Source organism: Lepisosteus platostomus, chromosome 25 (assembly GCF_059453375.1).
Source record: "Lepisosteus platostomus isolate fLepPlt1 chromosome 25, fLepPlt1.hap1, whole genome shotgun sequence".
In the NCBI taxonomy this organism is placed as follows: domain Eukaryota; kingdom Metazoa; phylum Chordata; class Actinopteri; order Semionotiformes; family Lepisosteidae; genus Lepisosteus; species Lepisosteus platostomus.
The window spans coordinates 5496934-5518466 of NC_142635.1; the positions used below are offsets into that span (position 1 = coordinate 5496934).

The following is a 21533-nucleotide window of genomic DNA, read 5'->3' on the forward strand; positions in this document are numbered from 1 at the left end:
GCCATATCGGAAGAGTAACTTAGGATAGAATGTTTTAGCCAACTGCAATGGAATATTTTCGGGCTTCAGGTTTGCTATCATCACCTTCAGAAGGGTCTCCCCAGCCCAATCCTCAGCAATTTCTGTTTGTAAAAATCTGAATTGTTTTCAGTAGAATCAAGTTTCCTTCGCGTTCCTCCCAAGGGGCAAGAGAGTCTCGCCTGGCTTGAACCAGTCGCTTGCTCACTTGAAACCGGGCCTTCACTCTGGGTCACAGCCTCCTGCAGCTCCCCTGGGGTCTCTCCTGGCCGGCGGCGTGGTGAGCGCTGGTGTGGGGGATCGCCGGCCCGAGCATGGCGTCCCAGGGCGCCCCGGTGTGTCTTCACACGCCGCTGGGACTCCTCGGCCTTCTTCTGGGCCCGCAGGGTGCAGCAGCAGCCGCCACGGCCAGCCCGAGAGCCGAGGGGCCCGCCTCTCACCTCCCGCGCACGCTGCTCAGATCACACCAGCAAGGGGGCCAGTACGGCATTCCTGTCTGACCGAGGAAATCCCCCTGTGCGTTCCGGCATGTCTTATCGCCCCCCTCCCCGTGTCCGACCCGGGCCCTTTGAATGAGGCGCAGCCCGTGCGGAATTGCGCGCCTGATCGCAGCTGTCAGCTCGTTCTGCTGCCTCTTAATTACGCAGGGAGCCCTCCTGAATCCGCCTTCAATTGCGCTGCCAGATTGCGGCTCTTCCTGCTCGGCTCGTGCCTTTGTTATGTTGTGCATCCTGCTCTCTTTGTGCCACTGGGGCGGTTCAAAATTCTCATTGGTGTGGTTGTGTGCGTAGTGAACGTTGTACAGTATTGTGTAAACGCCTTTCTAATATCCGCTGGTGGAGCTGTGCACGTACAGTGTGCAGTGCGTTAGCATCGACAACAGGCCGGGCTGTCTGCACATGCACTTTGATGAAAGCCGATCTTTTCATTTTTGATGGAATTGAATTATTAAAAACACAGGCTGACATTCCTTGCCATCTTTCCTCGAATGGCCCAGAACTCCAAATAAGCCATTTCTTACACAATCTACAAAGTGCGCTTTAATGTCATGACTAAGGAGTTCAAGACCCTCGAAACTCCCCGGCTTAAGAAGCAGCTCCCGTTTTCTGTCCTGAAAGCTCCTGATCGTCTTCTCCGTTTGTATCCTTGGACCCTTTGATCACGCCTGATCTTGAAGAAAAACCTTGGCTTAGCTTGTTCCACGCTTCTCCGGATTGAAAATACCTGCCAATGAATCGCCACATAGTGATCGGTTCTGTTCTGGGGTGCGGAATGTAGGGAGGGATTGAACGGTCCTGTTGGAAAGACGGAGCACCTGGGTCTTCATTCCGGCGGACCGGGTTCCCCGAGGAAGATCTCACAGCTGGGCTTTCATTGGCAGGGAGATTTAACTGTCTTCAGGAACAGGAACGAGAAGAGGTTACTTCCTCGCCGCAAAACAGAAACAACGTTTCAGGCCGTTGAGTCTTCTTCAGGTGTGCTCACCCACAGTACAGCATCAGCATCTGTCATTTCTGCTGCTTCTTTCCGCTGTGGAATTCCTCATTGCAGCCCACACATGCTATCACACAGCTCCCCAGTCGGAACATCCATCCACTTGATTACCATTTTATACAAAACACAGGGATCTGGAGCCTATCCCAGCAAGCAGCGAACACAAGGTCGGGTACCCCCTGGACCGGACGCCAGTCCATCATAGGGCACTGTGTGGTGACTGTGGGAGGAAACTGGAGCACCTGGAGGAAACCAACATGAACACAGGGAGAACATGCAAACTCCACACAGACAGCACCCCAGGGATTGAACCCAGGGCCCCAGCAGTGCAAATGCTGACTACTGCCGTCTATTACAGCATTTCTGGACCTTTAATTTCAGAATCGGCCTTTTGTGAGGGACTAGAATGTTGTAGGTTTCTGAAAGTCTAAATATACCATTGTATGATTTAGTGTTTCCTACTATTCTGATAGTTTGTTCAAAGAATTCAAGCAAGTTACACAAGCTCTTCGCTTTCTGGAACATTGTGGCTGTCTCTTCGCTTGCCTTTTGCATTGTTAATATTCTTGCAATCTGGCTCTATCGTTTCCACAACTTTGCTTGTCACAGCAGTAAAACGGATTGATCTAGATCAGTGTTCCTCAGCCTTTTCCAACCCACGACACTTAAATAAATAAAAGTTTGCAGCAACAAAACCTCCCTCTCCTCCCACACGCATACACACCCACGTCACTGTGCTGATCAGGTTTTAATATTTCACACATAATAATATTATAAACAAAAGTCATTTCAGGGGTGGCTCAGTGGGGAGTGTTGCTGCCTCACCTGGGGTCCGGACCTGGGGTACTATCTGTGTGGAGTTTGCATGTTCTCCCAGTGTTTGCACGGGTTTCCTCCAGGTGCAGAAACATGCTGGTGGGTTAGTTGGCTTCTGGGATAATTGTCCCTGGTATGAGTGTGTGCGTGTCTGTCTACCCTGCAAGGGACTGGCGCCCCATCCAGGATGTATCCTGTCACATGTCCGCTGCTTGCTGGGATAGGCTCTGGCTCCTCCGCGGCCCTGAATTGGATGATGCAGTTAGAAGATGGAGGATGAATTCACGTCCCTGTTTCGCCTTACCCTGGAGTGGCAGTCGGGGTGTAATTGGGTGGTTAGGGCTGAGAGGGGACGACACAGTTGTACTCCCCAGTTTGCAGATGCATTCGCGGTGTTCAGTACCCCCCCGCACACGCCTGACCTTAAAGCACTGGAGCTGAGTGTTGCTCTGAGTGTTGCTCCTGTTCAGCTGCTCTCTGGTCTTGGCTCCCAGTGAGATCCACGTCTCCTCGCTCGAGTGCAGACGCCGGGGTTACTCCCAGGATAGTCCCCAAAACGACCATATATATTTCTCACCAACATTGAATTGATGGGCCTTGAATTTCCTTCCATGTGACTTCTTCCGAACTTGTGTCTGGAGATCCTGGCTCCGATTCTCAGCCGGGGGGGGCTGTGAATGATATTCCCCATTTGCTGGAGTGTGACTGGGAAACTACTGTCACATCCTGGAGGATTTAATGGTGATTTATTGGCTGTTGGTTCTTCTGGCCCCTGTGGAACCCCATTGCCAGGTTAAAATTGCCCAGTACAATTTGCAACACAGAAAAGCCCCAAGTGCCGATGCAGGAGTGTTTTAGTCAGGGGTGTTTGTGCGTCTGTGCGCACGTGAAATGAAGAGGAGCCGTCAGACTGGACATCTCCACCCTGTGTCTGAGGACAGGGGCATGGGAATCCTGCGGAGAGGGAGAGTCTCCAAGCCCGGGCAGGTACAGCGAGCTCGCGGTTCTGGAAGACGGGCGATCAGGCGGCCCGGGGCAGCGGAGGGGAGAGCGAACGAGAGAAGGCGATCAGCGAGGTGCAGGGGAAACGAGAGGGACAGGCCCCCAGCTGGAGGAGGAGTGTGGAGATGAGAGAAGGGCACAGAGAGAGGCGCGCCTTTGTAGTGTTTGTCACAGGCAGGGCCTGACAGCCAGCGAGCTCGTTAGAGAGGCCCGCTGGCCTGTCGCCTCTCCCGTGTGCGAGTGTGTGGGTGCTCAGGTGGGGGTGTGAGCGCTGGGTGTGATGGGGTGGGGGGGTTGTGTGCGGACTCGGTCGATCATTCAGTTCGGTGGAAGGTATCGGCAGCAGGGCGGTGTGCCAGTTTCGGGCGAATCAACACTTCATGTATTGTTTTTTCGGTGGCGTCTGTCGGAAGTACAGGCTTTCGTTCCTGTGGGTGTTCGCTAGCGTCCTCGTGAAGACGTGCCTGAATAATTCGTGGTAAGATGTTAATGTGCCGATGTCTTTGCTTTTTTTCTTACAGTCCAAATGTGCCTTTGTTTTAGAATCCAGAAGTGCCTGAGGCACCCCTGTGTGCGCAGCCTGAGTTAGTGGTGCTGGGAATGGTACAGCGGTACAGTCGTGTGTGTGAGGGGGGGTGGAGGCTGGAGACTCAAAGATAGAAGCAGAGAGAGGGGGGACTGAGGATGTTTGTTCTCTCTCTGTCACAGCTCTGAAGCATAAAGTCTTTTGCTCAGTGACAGCTCCCTGCTGCTTGATCTCTCCCATTTTCTCCTCGCGTCCTTTTCTCCTTCTGTTTCCTCTCTCTTCCCTCTCTCCCTGCACTCCTCTGTTCCCCCTCTCCTCTCTCTTCCCACCCTCTGTTAGCTCTCTTCCCTCTCTCTGTTAGCTCTCATCCCTCTCTCCTCTCTCTTCCTGCTCTGTAAGCTCTCATCCCTCTCTCCTCTCATCCCTCTCCTCTCTCTTCCCTCTCTCTGTAAGCTCTCATCTCCCTCTCCTCTCTCATCCCTCTGTCTGTTAGCTCTATCATCCCCCTCCTCTTTCATCCCCCTCTCCTCTCTCTTCCCTCTGTCTTTTAGCTCTCTCATCCCCCTCTCCTCTCTCTTCCCTCTGTCTTTTACCTCTCTCATCCCCCTCTCCTCTCTCTTCTCTCTCTCTATTAGCTCTCTCATCCCTCTCCTCTCTCTATTAGCTCTCTCATCCCTCTCCTCTCCCTGTTAGCTCTCTTATCCCCCTCCTCTCATCCCCCTCTCCTCTCTCTTCCCTCTGTCTTTTAGCTCTCTCATCCCCCTCTCCTCTCCCCTCTGTCTTTTACCTCTCTCATCCCCCTCTCCTCTCTCTTCTCTCTCTGTTAGCTCTCTCATCCCTCTCTCCCTCTGTCATCTCTCACATCTCTCTTGTTGTAAGGAAGCTCGCTACCTGGGTGCCAAGTGCTTCAGTCCCCCTGGCTTCAGGGAGTCTTGCTCTTGCTCTTTCTAACTAGCAATCTTTTCCAAATGCTCACTGCAACGGGGGCTGTTCAGAAGGGGAAGAGTTGGGCGACGCATGATAGACGAAACAAGACACAGGGCTGCTCGCGGACACAGGTGTCCGGATTTCGGGAGATGTTGGAGAACCAGATGCTTCCCAGGGCGTGTACGTGTGAGGAAGCCGAGAAAGTAGCAGCACAGAGTCCCCAGAACAAAGAGTACCGTGGTAAATCCGTACGGAATTTTTTCCCCGAGGTCCTATCCTGGGTCCTGCCGTGTTCGCGTGCCAGCTCTGCTCCGCTATCCGACAGCCACGGCGCTGTCCATCCGTCCATCTCTCTCTCCCTCTAGCGCACACACGCATCCTGTCATGTGACTGCAGTCACGTGCCGCGCAGGAGGCCGCGGGCGGCCCTAGCAACAGCGAGGCAGCGAGCGAGCGAGGCGCAGAGCATCAATAAATAATCGGCGCGGGGAAGACGTTTCCCACGGCAGGGCTTCAAGACGCCAGCCCTGTCACCGCCGGCCCAGTGCTGCTTTCCACAGCAATATCTTCCCTATCGTCCCTTCTCGCGTCTTCCTCACTGTCCTGTCCGCCCTCGTCTCAGTCTCAGTCTCAGCCCGCTGGCGTGGGACACATCACAGTGCTGCAGGGGCTCCGTCCCTGCCCTTGCTAGCCGCTTTGTCCAGTGGAGGGTCGTAGAGGTATACTGTACCACACGTGGTGCAGGGTAGTACCATGTGTGTCATAACGAACTGAATTCCAGAAAACACGATGAATTCCATGACAACAGGAGGGTCACATTTGTAAGAATATTAAATGGGAATATTAAAGGAGGCAAGACACTCGGCTCTCTGAAGACAGGAAGCAGAATCCAGCACTTCCCCCTGTTGGGCCCCAGTATTATCAATATTATTAAAGCACTTAAGGTATCGTCAGGATACCAAGTGTGGATAACGCAGAGCACAAGCTGACCCCGTGAACGTGGCTTTCCTCATCAGACTGGCGGGAAGAAGCCTATTTGGAGGGCGAACCTGTGGTCTGTGCTTTAGGCCATGCTTTCAGCGTGAGGTTTGGTGCAAAAAAAGGTGAACTCGTGTTGAAAAAATATCAGGCCTAGTATGAAACGTGACCAGTGGGGGTTTTGGGATGTATTATGTTTTAATCTAGGATTCCTGTTCTTTTAACCCTTATTAAAATACGTGGAATCATGAACTCCAACCTGTTCTAGGACTTTGTGGCCAAACACTTGGGTATTTCTGCCAATATGCTCAAGCTTAGCCAGAAATGGACATCTGAGCACGACGGTGATCCAAGTCACACATCCAAAGTGACACAAAAATGGTTAACGGACCATCCCACTCTTCAGAACTTAATCCAAGCAGACATTTTGGTTTGATCTCAAGAAGGCCAGTCGCAAACAGAAATCCAAGGGTCTGAAGGATGTAGTGCAGGTCTGCCGGGAGGAATGGTCAGAACTGTGCTCAGCAGTGCCAGGTCCTCACAGCAATACAGGAATCTTGTTGGTGTAATCCCTGCCAGGGGAGGATTTACAAAACTACTAACGACAGGGGTGAGAAGGCATGCAAACCTTGACTTTTACTGCATGAATTTATTTTACTTTTTTCATAAAGACCCACAATCCAGTCAGTAAATCTGTTATATGATGCTTTTTGTTCCTTCCTCTTCAGGGATATGAATAACTCTGGAGGGTGTCCTATGTGTTAGGGAGCTGTTGAGCAGCTGCGCTGTGTTTTCCAAAGAACTGCAGACAGAGAGACGAGAAAGTGAAGAAAGAGTAGAATCAGCAGACTTATTGTGGTCAACTGATTGCGTGTTGTGAAATCTTGCGGTTTCTGTAGTGTCCAATTTTCCTGGGCTCAAGTGCTCTCATCTTCCTGTACAATTGAGCTGCACCTGCAGGGCTGTACAGGCTGGATTCTGGACCCTGGCAGAGCTGTTATAATCACAGCTGCTCCGCGTTTTGTCATCCAAGCTGCTGTGAAGTGTGAAGTGTGTTTGTGTGTGTGTGTGTCATCTTGTACAACACACCCTCAGATCTTATTCGGCATCCTTGACATTATTCTAGCAGAAACACCCCAATCTCCCCAATCTCATTCTTTTTTTCTCCACCCTCCTCTCTCCGTTTCAGAGGGAGGAGGGATCCGTCATCTCGTTCCTCACTGTAAAGTCCACAACACTTGCTAGCACACAGTCTTTCTTCCTCTTAGACCCTTACAGTTATCTTTCTTTCTCCCTGCGTTGATTTTGCATGGCAACATGGCGTATCGGTTAGTGCCGCGGTGCAGTGTTGGGCTGTAGCGCCTCCTGGGTGCAGTTCGCATGTTCTCTCCATGAATATTCGTTTCAGGATGGGTCTCCTGCTCCTGCTTAGGTTCTACAGACAGGCTGCTGGGGTTCATTGTCTCTGAACTGCCAGTGCCACTCCTGGTGGAACTGGTGCTCTCTCCAAAGAGTAGTGTTGTCTTGTCTTTCCTGCGCTTCTGGGATAGGCTCCTGGTATCCACAACTTTTACTACTAATAATAATGATGATACTTCCTTACACTTCTGTAGCGCTTTCCTGGAGACTCCACTCAAAGCTCTTTACGGGTCGTGGGGATCCCCTCCACCCCCACCAGTGTGCAGCCCCACCTGGATGATGCTCCAGTCCTCTCCCCACACACCAGCTCTCAGTGGGGAGGAGAGCAGAGTGATGAAACCAGTTTATAGATGGGGTTTATTAGGAGGCCATGATGGGTTAAGGGAGGAAATTTGGCCAGGACACTGGGGTAACACCCCTCCTCTTTCCGAGAAAAGCTCTGGGAGTTTTAATGACCACAGAGAGTCAGGACCTCGGTTTTACGTCTCATCAGAAGGACGGCACCTTTGTACGATATAGTGTCCTCATCACTATACTGGGGCATTAGGACCCACACAGACCGCAGGGTGAGCACCCCCTACTGGCCCCCACTAACACCTCTTCCAGCAGCAGCCTCAGCTTTCCCAGGAGCCTCCCATCCAGGTACTGGCCAGACTCACACTGCTGAGCTCCAGTGGGGCTGCCAGCTGGGAGCTGCAGAGTGATACAGCTGCTGGCTAAAATTCAGCTTTCCTTTTCTTTCAGACATTTTCTTTTTTTCCCCAACTTCATTCTACTCATTTTCTCAGTTCTTTTTCCTACAATTGATTGTTTTTTCTGCTGAAAGATGTTTGTTTCTGTTTCATTCTTCTCTTCCTCTTGTGCATCCTCCTAATTTCCCATTTCTTCAAAGTGTCTCTAGCTCTAGCTTCACTGTCTTCCTCTCCCTGCCTCCCTCTGTTCCTCTCCCTCTCTCTACATCTAATTACAGCCTCTCTCCAGCGTGTGCAGGGGGTGTGTGGCAGTGACAGCTGGGAGGTTAGGGCCTGCCTCGTCCTGCCTGCCAGCTGCACACACACAAATGAATAATTTGTATCCCATTATAGAGGAAGGCCTCTTGCAGCAAAGAGTCAGAGCCATCAATCAACAGGGGGAGAGAATCTGAGAGTAGAGAGAGGGAGAGAGGATGGGAGAGAGATGGAGTGAGGATGAGAGAGAGATGGAGAGAGGGAGTGAGGATGGGAGAGAGATGGAGAGAGGATGGGAGAGAGGGAGTGAGGATGGGAGAGAGGGAGTGAGGATGGGAGAGAGGGGGTGAGGATGGGAGAGGGGGTGAGGGACAGTGTGGAGAACGAGTGAGGATGGGAGAGAGGAGGTGAGGGACAGTGTGGAGAAGGAGGGAGGATGGGAGAGGGGGTGAGGGACAGTGTGGAGGGCCTGTTCAAGTTGTCAGCCAGCAACAATATTGGGACTTGAACTTGAGGAAATGCATGTAGAGACGGAGAGTGTTTGTTCACCCAGACAAAGGGCCTGTGCCTGCAGCAGGCTCCACGCTCCCTGAAAACTGGGACAGAGGAACTGGCTGGCCTGGGACAGCCTGAGAGACAACGCCTGACATCTGGTCTTGGGATCGCCCCTGACCGTCTTTGTCATTCTGGGAAATAGGAAGGCTAAGGCGCAGGGCAGAACAGGAGATGTGACTTGAGCAAGTTGGTGCTGATGGTGTTCAAGTATTGGCCAAGTACTGGCCAAACTATTGCTCTCAGCTTGGTAGTGTGGAGATTGCAGGTGTGAATTGCAGAGGGGCAGAAAAAGAGAGAGAGCAGAGGAGTCACTTCTCTCTGTGTGTGTGTGTGTGTGCATAGATTGTCTTTCCCCTCTCATTCTGAATACGTGCATAGTCCGACATAAGAAAGTAAAACACATTGTCTACGCAGAGCAAGGGAGAGCAGATTAATATTTAACACAGTCTGCCACGCGGCTGGTCGTTACATTGCTGAACACGAGCGAGAGAAACGTTCCCAATGTTTAATTCAGAAGAAAACCGGTGTTGGGAATGTCGGCGTGGTGGGTAAAACAGGGGAGAAATCACTGCGGCGTCTTGTAACCGCTCAAACAGGTCTGGAGTGGAGCCACAGCCCAGACACAGCTCCTTTCTCCGCAGGGCTCTGCCTCCTCTGGCCCCGAATGAACTCCCGCTAATATCCCCCCCCCCAAACACTGTGAAAGCTAAATATGAAAGAATCATGTGTTGTTGTCATAGCTGCCTTCGCCCTACATCTGTGTTTCAGTAAACAAGCTCACGGGAGCCGCCGGGCTAATGCATTCGCCCTTTCCGCGTGATAGATCTGATCTCCGCTGAACCCGAGTGTCCGGCCGCGATCGAAGGCCCTGCCCCCCGATTCCCACACCTGCTTCTGCGGCCTGGCGCCGAGTCCACACACCTGCGCCGGCCAGACCAGCTGGTGCCACGATCCCCTCGGCAGATCCCCTCGCTCTGGGGGCACCGGCGGCATCAGGGTCACCTGGGACGTGAACCCCCCCACCCTTCCAGCGCTGAGGCCAGAGCCCTCACTGCTGCTGGGGGGGCGGCTGTAGACATCTGGCTGTGGCCTGGGGGTGGTTTCTCCCGATCTGGCCTGAGGGAGTTTTGAACGGGCACGTGCTGTCGCGTGCGACACCTCAGGGATGACATCGTCAGCAGTAGCCACTGGGCCGTGACAGGAGTGGTCCCTCCTAAACCCCCCATTCCTGGTGATGCCACAGGGTGAGCACGGCTGGACTCCCTGTATGACTCTTGCACTTGGGGGCACCGGGGGCGATGCACCTCGTGTGTGTCTCCCTCACTGTTCTCTGGAAGGGGCCGTTTTCAGCCCAGTGCGTCTCAGCTCAGACCTCCGCAGAAGCACTGACCGCAGACGGGTGGCGCTGTGCCTGCTCAGAGCGGCGGGGTGAGACTCCTTCTTGACACTGCTGACTGAAGGAGGGGACGGGTGTACGACAGGGGAGCCACAGGCAGGAGCGAGAGAGAGAGTCCACCCAGAAGGAGAGAGGCGAGGAGAGCACAGTCAGCGGGAGAGAAGCAGGAGGAGACGTGTGGATTTTCTTCTGGGAGTTATGCTTTGGGACCGTCGTCCCGGGACTTGGCATTCCTGCAGCCTGACCTTGAGATCCTTCTCCGCGCAGGGCGGCGCTTCTCTGTTCCTGGTTCTTTTTTTCCTCCTCCCTCTGCCGATGTTGCCGTCTCCTTCCCCGCTTTCCTCCTCCGTGGCTCGGCGCGTGCGATCCCTCCCCTTCCCGCTCCCGCCCTGGGGGAGAGCTGCCGGGGGGAGCGCAGGCTGCGGTGTTATGACAGCAGCGTACCTGTGTTGGCTAGGTAATTCCTCAAGTGTACATTATCGTGTAAGACTTTAATTCGAAGGCTGAACGCTCCTGACTTCTAAATTACACGCTGCGCGTCTCTTTACCCAGCGAGAGTCCTCTCTCTTCCTTTCTCTCTCTCTCTCTCTGGTGGGAAATTAAGGGAGAGAAAAACAAAGTGGAGCGAGAGGAGAAACGAACCTCTGAACTGGCGTGGGGTGAATGCAATGCGTGTTTGCGCGTGGCTTCAGTGGCCTGCGTCCCTGCTGAAGATCTCCGCACCGGCGCTGGGTCAGGGGTCAAGGTTCAAGGGTTAGAGACACCTGGACCCCGGCGAACGGTTTGGGCGGGAGCCCGCGCAGAGCGCCCGAGATTTCAATTTGTTTGAGTTTCTCGGCCAGAGCACCGGTCGCAGAGGAACAAGTCAAGGTCAATTCGACACCGAAAAGCAGGGAGAAGCAGAGGGTTTCGGCTGCTGCTCCTCCTTCAGGGGTGAGGGGGAGAGGGGAAGGAGGCCGGCGTACGACACGCAGGGGATCAGAGGGTGGAGAGGGTGAGAGAGAGTGTCCAAACGCAGGGTAGAGAGGTGTGGACAGGTGGAATACGCACAGTAAATGGTAGGAGGGGGCCTAAAATGAAATCCGTCTATCAAAGTAGCGATCTCCATAAGTTGTAAAACAGGGAAACAGGAAACAGGGAAAAGACCTACTGTATGTTTACCTGAATCGCCATTAGATCGGATGAGTGAGGTGAGGAGAACTCGGTGTGTATTTCTGAATGGTGTACAGTACATCTAATCTTGCAGACTTTTTACTGGTGTGGTAGTTTCACAGATCCTCAACAAAACACAGGAAGTACAAGACACATCCCTTTCACAGGATATGAAATATAGTGCTCCAGTCTCTGAATTTCTGAATTTCAGTGTGTCTGGTTTTCATTTTCCGGAATTTAAAAGGTCTATTCTGAGTGCCCAGATTTCCAGATAAAACTGTACAGCAGTGCACTTGGAGTTTCAACAGCACAAGAAGTGCTGTAGTGATGCCAGCAGCATAATACTAGTGTGGGAATTGATGAAGGCAACCAGATCCACGTGTAACAGTGAATGAGTGTTTATTATGCCAGAGACAGGGCATGCCTTCGTACACCTGAGACACAGCAGCATCAGTACTGTCATCTCTTCCAGCCGCAATCAGAAAAGGAAATGACACTGAAGAGACAGTACAGCACAGGCAGCAATACTTCACATGTGAGTCATTAAATTAAACAGAACATACCACACAAACCACTTAATTAACCACCTGCTGTAATGGCAGTATTTCTCTACCTTTATAGAGGTGTTATACTCAGGCTGATCTCTTTCCCGGGAGACAACCGAACCCCAGTAACATGGGAAAGCTAGACAGAAGTCTGCCCTTTATCAACAGTGAAGCACAAGCCAGAGGACACCAGCACAAGTGCCTTTGAAACTGACGACAGGAAGCGCTTCTGTCCGTAAAGAGTTGCGGGAGCGTGGAACGAGCTGCACAGTCGTGTTGTTGAAAGCCGATACTTTGGCTTCTTCCACGTTCAGCTGGATGAGATCCTCGGGTCAACGAACTCCTAACTGCCAACTAGCTAGAAGGGGCTCCTCTTGCGTGTTGGCGTGTTTTTCGGCACAGGTGGATGGTTACAGTCAGGTGGTCAGGCTCCTGCTCAGACACCTGTGCACAGTCGGAGTTATAAACAGAGAACAGACACCCTGGGAATGGAGAGAGAGAGACCTACGCGAGGATGAAAAGGGAGAGAGAACTGAACCAGCAGGAGAACATCCATCCATTTTCTGACTGTTTCCTCCATGTCAGGGTCACAGGGGAACAGGAGCCTATCCCTGCTGGCAAAGGGTGTGTGGTGAGGTACCACCCTGGACAGGACACCAGTCTGACACAGGACACACACAGATCCTGGACGGGACACCAGTCCATCACAGGACACACACACCCTGGACGGGACACCAGTCCGTCACAGGACACACACACAGATCCTGGACGGGACACCAGTCTGTCACAGGACACACACATAGACCCTGGACGGGACACCAGTCCGTCACAGGACACACCCACACACCGACACACCGACACACACACACACACACACACACACACAGACACACACAGACACACACACACACACACACACACACACACACACACACACACACAGACACACCCTGGACCGGACACCGGTCCGTCACAGGACACCCACACTCACACCAGGGCCAGTTTACCCAGGAGCCAATTAACCCTCCACTGTGTCTCTGGACTGTGGGAAGAAGCCCATGTGAAAACAGAAATAGAAACGTCCACAGCTCCGCACAGACAGCGCCCCAGGCAGCGAACCCAGGGCCCCAGCGCTGCCAGGTAGCGACGCTCACCACTGCACCACTGTGTGCCCCGATGGAAGACCAGCTGAGACCAGGACTGGAAAAGGGCTGGAAAGCAGGAGACTGAGGGGTCCAGGAAGCCGGAGAGGGAGACGCAGAGGTTATTGATCAGCAGCGCGGTTTGGAGCAGCAGCCCAGCGCGTAGCCAGAGAGGCAGGAGAGCAAGAAGGAGCTTGTTAGTTTGATGAAGTGCTCCTCTCTGCCCGGAGCCGGGGCCTGTCCCTCTGCCGTAATAAATCTGGATTGGATGGAGCAGCAGCTATAAAATCTATTGATCGTCATTCTTCACTCCGGGACTCCCAGGCCCGGGAGAGCGGGGATCTCCTGTGGATTTATCATTGTCAGAGGCCTTGTTCTGGGCTGGCCAGCCTCCTGTGCACTCATTTACACACACTGTACATGTCCACACACTTCTCCATGTCCTTATATACAGTGTGTAAATACACACACTCCTGCTTGTTCTTGTACATGTCCACACACTTCTCCATGTCCTTATATACAGTGTGTAAATACACACACTCCTGCGTGTCCTTATTTACAGTATATATACACACACTTCTACTTCTTCTTGTATTGTTCATGTCCACACTCTTCTCCATGTCCCTGTCCTTGTATACAGTGTACTGTATATGCTGTAGGCACACACTTGTCCGTGTCCTTATATACACACTTCTGCTTGTCCTTATATACAGTGTATATGAAACCTACACTTCTGTGTGTGCACATTTACATTTGTACTCCTGCACATATGCAATTTCATGGACCCTCTCAAGCAGACATTATAATAAGCATAGTGGGCTCTCACTGGGGTACAGTGGTGGAAGGCCGTTAAGGTCTTCTGATTGGCTCCTGAGTTACTCTCAGGCGGGTAATAGCCCTCTCGCTGTCCGTCGACACTCGTGAGCAGGTCCTAAAAACATCCTGTCAGTGCTGTCCGTCGGATTAGTGGCGCCGGGTTCGAGGGGCGGGGTGCCCAGAGGCTGCGTGAGGGCAGTTCGAAAGCCCTTCCTCGGATACACAGCCCCACATGCGGTAGATGACGCAGGGTTCGAGAAGGGACCCATAGAGGATTTCAGTCCACTGTTGTGGTTTCGTTTTGATCGGTCCAATGTGAACAGGAACGTGCAGGCTTGAGTTTCTCTGCTGTGGAGGGGCGTACCAGCCAGTGGAGTAACCTGGCCTCTTCCCACCTCTCTGTCTTTCAGGCAATAGGTTTTTTATTACTTCCTATGGAGCTCTGTACATATCGGATGTCCAGAAGGAGGATGCCCTGTCCACCTACCGCTGCATCACCAAGCACAAATACAGTGGGGAGACCAGGCAGAGCAATGGGGCGCGGCTGTCTGTGCTGGGTAAGATCACAGCTCTCTGTCTGTCTGTCTGTGCTGGGTAAGAACACAGCCCTCTTGGTAAGAACACAGCTCTCTGGCTGTCTGTGCTGGGTAAGAACACAGCTCTCTGGCTGTCTGTGCTGGGTAAGAACACAGCTCTCTGGCTGTCTGTGCTGGGTAAGAACAGGAGTGATGTGATTAGTGGAGCACCACAGGAATCTGTATTAGGACCACTGCAGATAGAACCAAGCTTTGGTTAGCAAAATTCAGCAATTGGGTATACAGTGCATAACACATGACATTTAATGACAAATTAATGAATGCAGATATATTCAGATAGCAAAAGAGTAAATTGCAAGTATAAGATCAGTTTAATAAATAAAGCGATGTTAAGATACATAATTAATCTATATACTTGTATAAGAAAGATGTTAAAATTGTACCGTGCTTTCGTAAGACCACATCTGTAATACTACACATAATTTTGATCAACACAAAATACATAAGTCTTCTCTGGAGTTAGTCCAAGCAAGAATGACCAGTTCTGGGGCTTAAAGGAGCTCCCCACACTGACAGGTCAGTAAAACTGGTCTGTGTAGACTGAAGGCACTCAAATCAAGTCTTCAAAACCCTCAACGGCTTTGAGTAAACCAAGTAAGTGTTTTAAATCTACGAAGGGGAGGCCCTTCTTTACGCTAAGGGTGGTGGGGGTCAGGAACCAGCTACGTTCCATGTTGTTAAGGGGCGGATTCCCTCCTTTCAGTGAACTGCTGGAGACCCTTTCTAGTTTGCTAGTGGTTACACACATGGGTGATGTCCCTTGAGAAAACAGATCCTCTGTTTCCCTGCTTCTCCCTCAGACCCCATGGAGAACCCTCCCAGCATCCTGGATCGCTTCCAGTCAGGAGAGGTGTGGGCAGGGCTCAGCGTGGAGCTGCCCTGCATCGCCTCCGGATACCCCAACCCCGCCATCCGGTGGCTGAAGGACGGCCGGCCCCTGCCGGCGGACTCCCGCTGGACGCGCCGCCTGTCTGGGCTGACCGTCAGCGACCTGAGGCCAGAGGACAGCGGCAACTACATCTGCGAGGTCACCAACAGCTTCGGGTCAGCCGAGGTCAGGGGTCACCTCAATGTCATAGGTGAGAGACACCCAACTGGCCCGATGCGGGTCCCCCTCCTGCTCTTTCGCCACATCCCCCCGTGTCTCTGTGGCTCACTGTGCTGCCGCCCTGCCAGGGGGTCCCCATCTTCTCATTCTCACGGTGCGTTTCCGCAGGACAGTGCCACAGCAGGCCCCCGTGGTCCGGCCAAGTCGCACTTTCTAACACCGGCCCCGCCCACGGCCTTACGAGAGAGATGTGGAACAGAGTGCACGCCAGGAGCTAAACAGTGATCCGGCGCATTGCTGTTTCAGACCTTCAACAGCGAGCGCTTTAAACTTTCATCGTCAAAGTCCATTTTCTAATACTGATTAAACAACAGAAGCAATACATGACTGGACTGAGGTCCGTCCACCCATCCACACCCCCATCCATGCTACCCACCCCACACATCCACACCACCCTCCCATCCACACGCCCACCCATCTACACCACCCATCCACACCCCCATCCATGCTACCCACCCCACACATCCACACCGCCCTCCCATCCACACCACCCATCTAAACCCCCACCCATGCACACCACCCATCTATACCACCCACCCATCTATACCCCCACCCATCTATATCACCCACCCATCTACACCCCCACCCATCTACACCATCCACCATCCACACCACCCATCTACACCCCCACCCATTCACACCACCCATCTACACCATCCAACCATCCACACCCCCACCCATCCACGCCATCCACCCATCTACACCACCCACTCATCCACACCACACATTTGTATCTGTTTGATCCAATACAGGGCTGCGGGAAGGTCTGGACCCTTCAGTTTCAGCCCATGAGTAATGAAGAGACTTTGCAGGCTGCTGCCTTGCTGTATTACAGCACTGCGTGATAACGTACCAGGTTCAGCTCTTCAGAATCCCCTCTACCTTTTGTTACTGTGCTGCTGAGCTACAGTGTAGAGGTGGCGAGATGGGTGTGCAGTCTCTGACTTGTGCTCTCTGCATAATGGCTGGGTTGTCTTTTAAATTTTGCATTCCACTGAGCGTGCAACACACACACACACACACGCTGGCCCGCGCCCTGATACGAGGTGACAGCAGTGTCCTGTCTGGCTCCCTGGGTGCCGGGATGCGGTTGTGACAGCGATTCCCTGCTGCTCACTCATGTTAGCCCGGGCCAGCAGACAGCGCGCACTCCGGACATGACAACAGTCTGTGTAACTGAGCCTCGAAGACGAGGTGAGGGAAGGGGGACAGATGCAGGAGGGAGTGGAATAGAGGGAGGGAATGGGGAGGCAGGGACAGAGAAAGCATCGCGAGGGAGGCAGAGGGAGACCAGGTCGGTTTCACCCTGTGTGATAGTGTGATGTCTGCCTCTGACAGCTCTGTCACAGCGAGCCTTCCTCACAGCCAGAGACAGACAGGCTGACAGGCCAGCACCATGCAGGGGAGAGCGAGGGAGCGAGGGAGAGAGAGAGCCTGCCCACTGGGCACATCATCTCTGCGCGCGCACACTCGGTCTGACACCGCACCGAGAGAGGGGACAGCACACAGCCCCCAGCACACAGCACCAGCTGCCTTATTGCTCACTGACATTTAAGTCCACACACACACACTCTCCCTCTCTCACTTACTGGCACACACTCACACTGGTGTACACACAGACTAGCACGCACTCACACTGGTGTACACACAGACTGGCACACACACCTTCACTGGCACAAACCCCTAACTATACACAGCCACTGGACACACAACCCCATGAAAACACACTCACACAGATACTGGAGCTCTAGTTAAAACAAGGGGAACAGAAGATGGACAGCCTCACGCTGATCCAAAGTCGCACATCCACAAAGAAGCAGTTAGCTGCTCACAAAATTATTACATTATAAATTGAACTACCACTTCGGAAGAAAGATGGGTGGTGTGATAACAGATGCAAAGAGGCCATTCTTTCTTTTTTCTGTCTTCGTCTCCATGCACACTAGCTGGAAGCCATGCAGGTCAGAATGTGATCAGCAGCACCCAAAAACTATGGGAACAAGTTATCAAACCATCCGTCCGTTTTCAAACTGCTGGATCCAGTATAGGGGTGCAGACGCACACAGCACCCCAGGAATTGAACTCGGGGCCCCAGCACTGCTAACCACTGCACCACTGTGCTGTGACCTGTAATCATCAGACTCTAATGATCCAGTGACCACTGATTTTTCTGAAATCAATTAATGGCACATATGACAAATATGCTTTTTGCAAAACTGCTGAGATTACAGTACGCAAGATTGCAACCAACCTGTCAGTCTCCTCGACTCATGACATTTCTTTTTCCTATTTCACCTGTGAAATGAATAAATCAGAAGGGCCTAGGCATGTCGCCTGTGGAAACCACGCGTTTTTGTTTTTTTCTGAACGCTTTTTTGAGAACTGGGCCAAACTGTTGGCTGTAGCTGTGTCTCTCGAGCTGTCCCCGTGCGTGACTTCCCAATATCTGGTGTTCCTGCCTCCCGCAGACCCTCTGAGAGTGACCCTGACGCCAAAGAACCTCAAGACAGGCATCAGCAACACGGTGATCCTGACGTGCGCGGTCCAGGGCTCGCCTCACTACACCGTGCAGTGGTACCGCAACACCGAGCTGGTCGTCCCTGACGACCACATCTCGATCCGGGGCATCAACAACGAGACGCTGCTCATCAACTCCGCGCAGAAGACCCACTCCGGTGCCTACCAGTGCTTCGCCACCCGCAAGGGCCAGACGGCTCAGGACTTCTCCATCATCCTGCTGGAGGGTGAGGGAATGGGGGCGCAGGGAGGAGGGGAGCACACGCTCGATGACGGGGGGAGAGGAGCTGTGGACGATGGTGGCAGAGGTGGGATACAGAGGGAGAGATTCGGGTGACAGGACAGGGCAGAGAGGGCCGACGTGTTCTGGCAGCGAGCAGTGATAAGGGAGCGTTTCTGTAGTTCCTACATCTCCCTTTGCACCTCCCACTCAATTATTCACACCTGCTTTTCCATCTTTGCTTATTTTCCCTCTTTCCTCTTTCCCCTTCTGCCTCTGGGTCCCCTTCCTATTTCCTGTCCCCTTCCTCTCCCCGTCCCCTCTCTCTCTCCTCTCCCTGTGCCCCCACTCTCTCCTCTCTCTGTCCTCCCTCTCTCTCCTCTCCCTGTCCCCCCCCTCTCTCCTCTCCCTGTCCTCCCTCAGACGGGACGCCCCGGATCGTGTCGTCCTTCAGCGAGCGGGTGGTGGCCCCCGGGGAGCAGTTCTCGCTGATGTGCGCGGCCAAGGGCGCCCCCCCGCCCACCGTCACCTGGACCCTGGACGACGAGCCCATCACCCGGGACAGCGGCCACCGCAGCAACCAGTACACCCTGTCGGACGGCAGCACCGTGAGCCACATGAACGTCAGCAGCCCGCAGATCCGCGACGGCGGGGTGTACCGATGCGTCGCCCGCAACTCCGCCGGCAGCGCCGAATACCAAGCGCGCATAAACGTAAGAGGTGCCTGTCTACTTTTCAATATCAGAATAGGAAAGGAATCTCTTGCTGTCGTGGCCGTCTTCATCGCCCTCCTCGTCATCGTCAGCACCTGCAGTTCCCGCTGCCATCTGTAATTCCACCTCACCTCTCCTGTCTCTCTGCGTCTCACACTCGTTTCTCGTACTCTGCCTCCTCCCTGTGTTTATAATCCTTCATTTTTCACTGTTTCTGTCTCTTTTTGGACGTCTCGTCGCCTTTCACACTCTCGACTCTCTGCCTGTGTCTCTCTGTGCCGCATAGCTCCCTCTTCCTCTTCCTTGCACCCTTTGTCTGTCGCTCTCTGTTGTGAAGTTTGAAGTCCACAATGTCCCCGCCCTGTCTCTGCACTGCTGTCTCTTCCTCTTGCTTCACCTCTCTGGACTCCTGCTTTCCAAGTCTTCCTCTGCTCCTCCCTTTCTCTTAACCCGGATCTCCTCCTTCCCTCCGGGGCCGAAGCTCACGGCCTCTTGCGCTCACACTTCCTGTGACAGCGCCGGCCGCCTCCTGCCCTCCCTCGGCACCCACTCAGGAGGCGCTGATCGCGGGGGGGGAGATCAGCCAGCTAAGGCCTCCACTCAGGAGGGTCACTGGTTCCAGCCTGGGCCTCCGCTAAAGCTGGAGGAGCTCGAAGCTGGCGAGCAGATTCACCGCGGCACGCTTTCGCGGGAGGGACCGCGTGTCTGGGGCCGGCCGTCGCGGAGAGCAGCTGTCTGCCTGCGTGAGGCTCAGCGGTAGTGACAGTGGCAGTAATATCGCTGTCTCCGCGATGAGGGGGGGGGGGGGGGCAGGCCGCGGTGACAGGGAGAGCCCCATCGCGGCCGACCCTCGGCAATGCCAGCTCCGCTCTGACACGTCCGACTGGCTTGACTGGGGCAGGAGCATTGCCCGGATGACTTCAGGATCACTCCCTCCGGCTCACGCAAGCCGGCTGTCTTTGTGAGCTCTTCCCGAGCTTGCTGGCTCCCTCTGATCGCAGAGGAACGACACAGATATGGATGTTTTTCTAAAAACGGATCAGTTGAGAACGTCTCCCTTTCACCTTTTCACATTGAGAGGAATTGGTCTCGTTATGGGATTGTTCCATTTCCCCGGGTTTTCTGTGGTAGAGTGTCATTTAAGCACATACTGTAGGAAAGGCTACAAGTGGGAGGGGGCCGCACAGCATGTGTCACTGTGAAAGCCTTCATGTCAAAGAGACAGTGGGAGGCGCAGAGACTGGGGAATGTGAAACTCACATACACACATGACACGCACACTCTCAGACCGACCCCATCACAGGCATGCAGGCGTGGAGTTGGATTTAGTTTGAACTAACATCTCAGAAGAAAGATGGGTGGTTTGATAACAGATGCAAAGAGGACACTCTTTCTTTCTTTTTTCTGTCTTCGTCTCCATGCACACTAGCTGGAAGCCATGCAGGTCTGAATGTGATCAGCAGCACCCAAAAACCATGAGAACAAGTTATCAAACCACCGGCCGTTTTCTAACTGCTGGATCCGCTACAGGGTTGCAGGGGACCAGGAGTCTGGCCCAGCAAGCAGTGGGCACAAGGCAGGGTACACCCTGGATAGGACACCAGTCCATCTCGGGGCACACACATCAGGGCCAGTTTTCACAGAAGCCAATTAAAGTCTTTGGACTTCTGGAACATGTGTAAGAATGGAGAGAACATACAAACTCCACACAGACAGCACCCCAGCAACTCAGCCCCGCCAACCACCATGCCACCATGCTGTGACCTATGATCCGCAGACTCTAATGATCCAGTACAAGAATGTGTTTTACCAACAGTTTTTACTGTAGCATTTGCTCGGGAAGTTAAGAAAGACTAGATTTGGTCCTGTGAAGATGCAAGAAGGAGTCTTCATTCCAGGACTTTCAGAGTATCTGAGACACGAGGCAGCCATGACGTGAACAACAGGGAAATCGGTGTGTCCAAAATCCTTACAAATTGGTGAGATTTTATCAAAAAAGAAGCAAGATTGTCATGCAGCGAGGAGATCGCAGTAGGAGGGAAGTTAAAGAGAGCTTCTCAGGGTGAGCTGTGTAACACTGACTGGCCCACAGTATCTCTAATGCATCCTGTCAAGTTAGGATGCAGCACAGCAGCTAAAGAGTTTTTTCATATCTCAGCTTACTGTCCTGGGCACAACATAACTAGTGCTCTGCATTTTTGATGTTTGGTGTCCTTTTAACCTTGCCTTAGGCTGATTCTGTTTCTGATCTCCCAGTTAAAACCCTAATACTCTGCTTTTCACTTCACACTCGGCTGCTGAGTGTTGTGCATTGTGGATCCCTCAAGCACTGTTTGCAGTGTGCCGATCAGTGACCCCGGCACCCCTTCTTCTCAGTTCGGTGCTTCACTGATATGTGGGCATGGGGTTGCACATATATTTTCTGCCTGTTGTTGAAGGAGACACCCTGACCGCGCTCTTTTCAACCGAGCTGAGATATTTACAAGTATTTAGCCAGTGCAAACTCCCCGAGCCCAGCGATAGCTCTGGCTGTGTTGATGGTGCGTGGTTCCCCACTGAGTCTGTGAATTGGGCAGCAAGGAGGGGCTGTATAGTCTGCTTCATCCCACAGCATTGAATATGGCTGCACTGGTTCCCCATCTGCAGA

At 53.1% G+C, this 21533-nt stretch overlaps 1 protein-coding gene across 3 annotated transcripts in view; it reads left to right on the plus strand.

The window, feature by feature from the left end:
• The window catches only part of dscaml1 (Down syndrome cell adhesion molecule like 1), a 158366-nt gene that overhangs the window by 90609 nt on the left and 46224 nt on the right, over window positions 1-21533 (plus strand). For all 3 annotated transcript variants that reach the window (XM_088619154.1, XM_088619157.1, XM_088619156.1), the window contains exons 4-7: window positions 14143-14289; window positions 15129-15407; window positions 17905-18180; window positions 18597-18893. In XM_088619154.1, the coding sequence (XP_088475280.1) occupies window positions 14143-14289; window positions 15129-15407; window positions 17905-18180; window positions 18597-18893 (999 nt within the window). The remainder of the gene's footprint in view (window positions 1-14142; window positions 14290-15128; window positions 15408-17904; window positions 18181-18596; window positions 18894-21533) is intronic.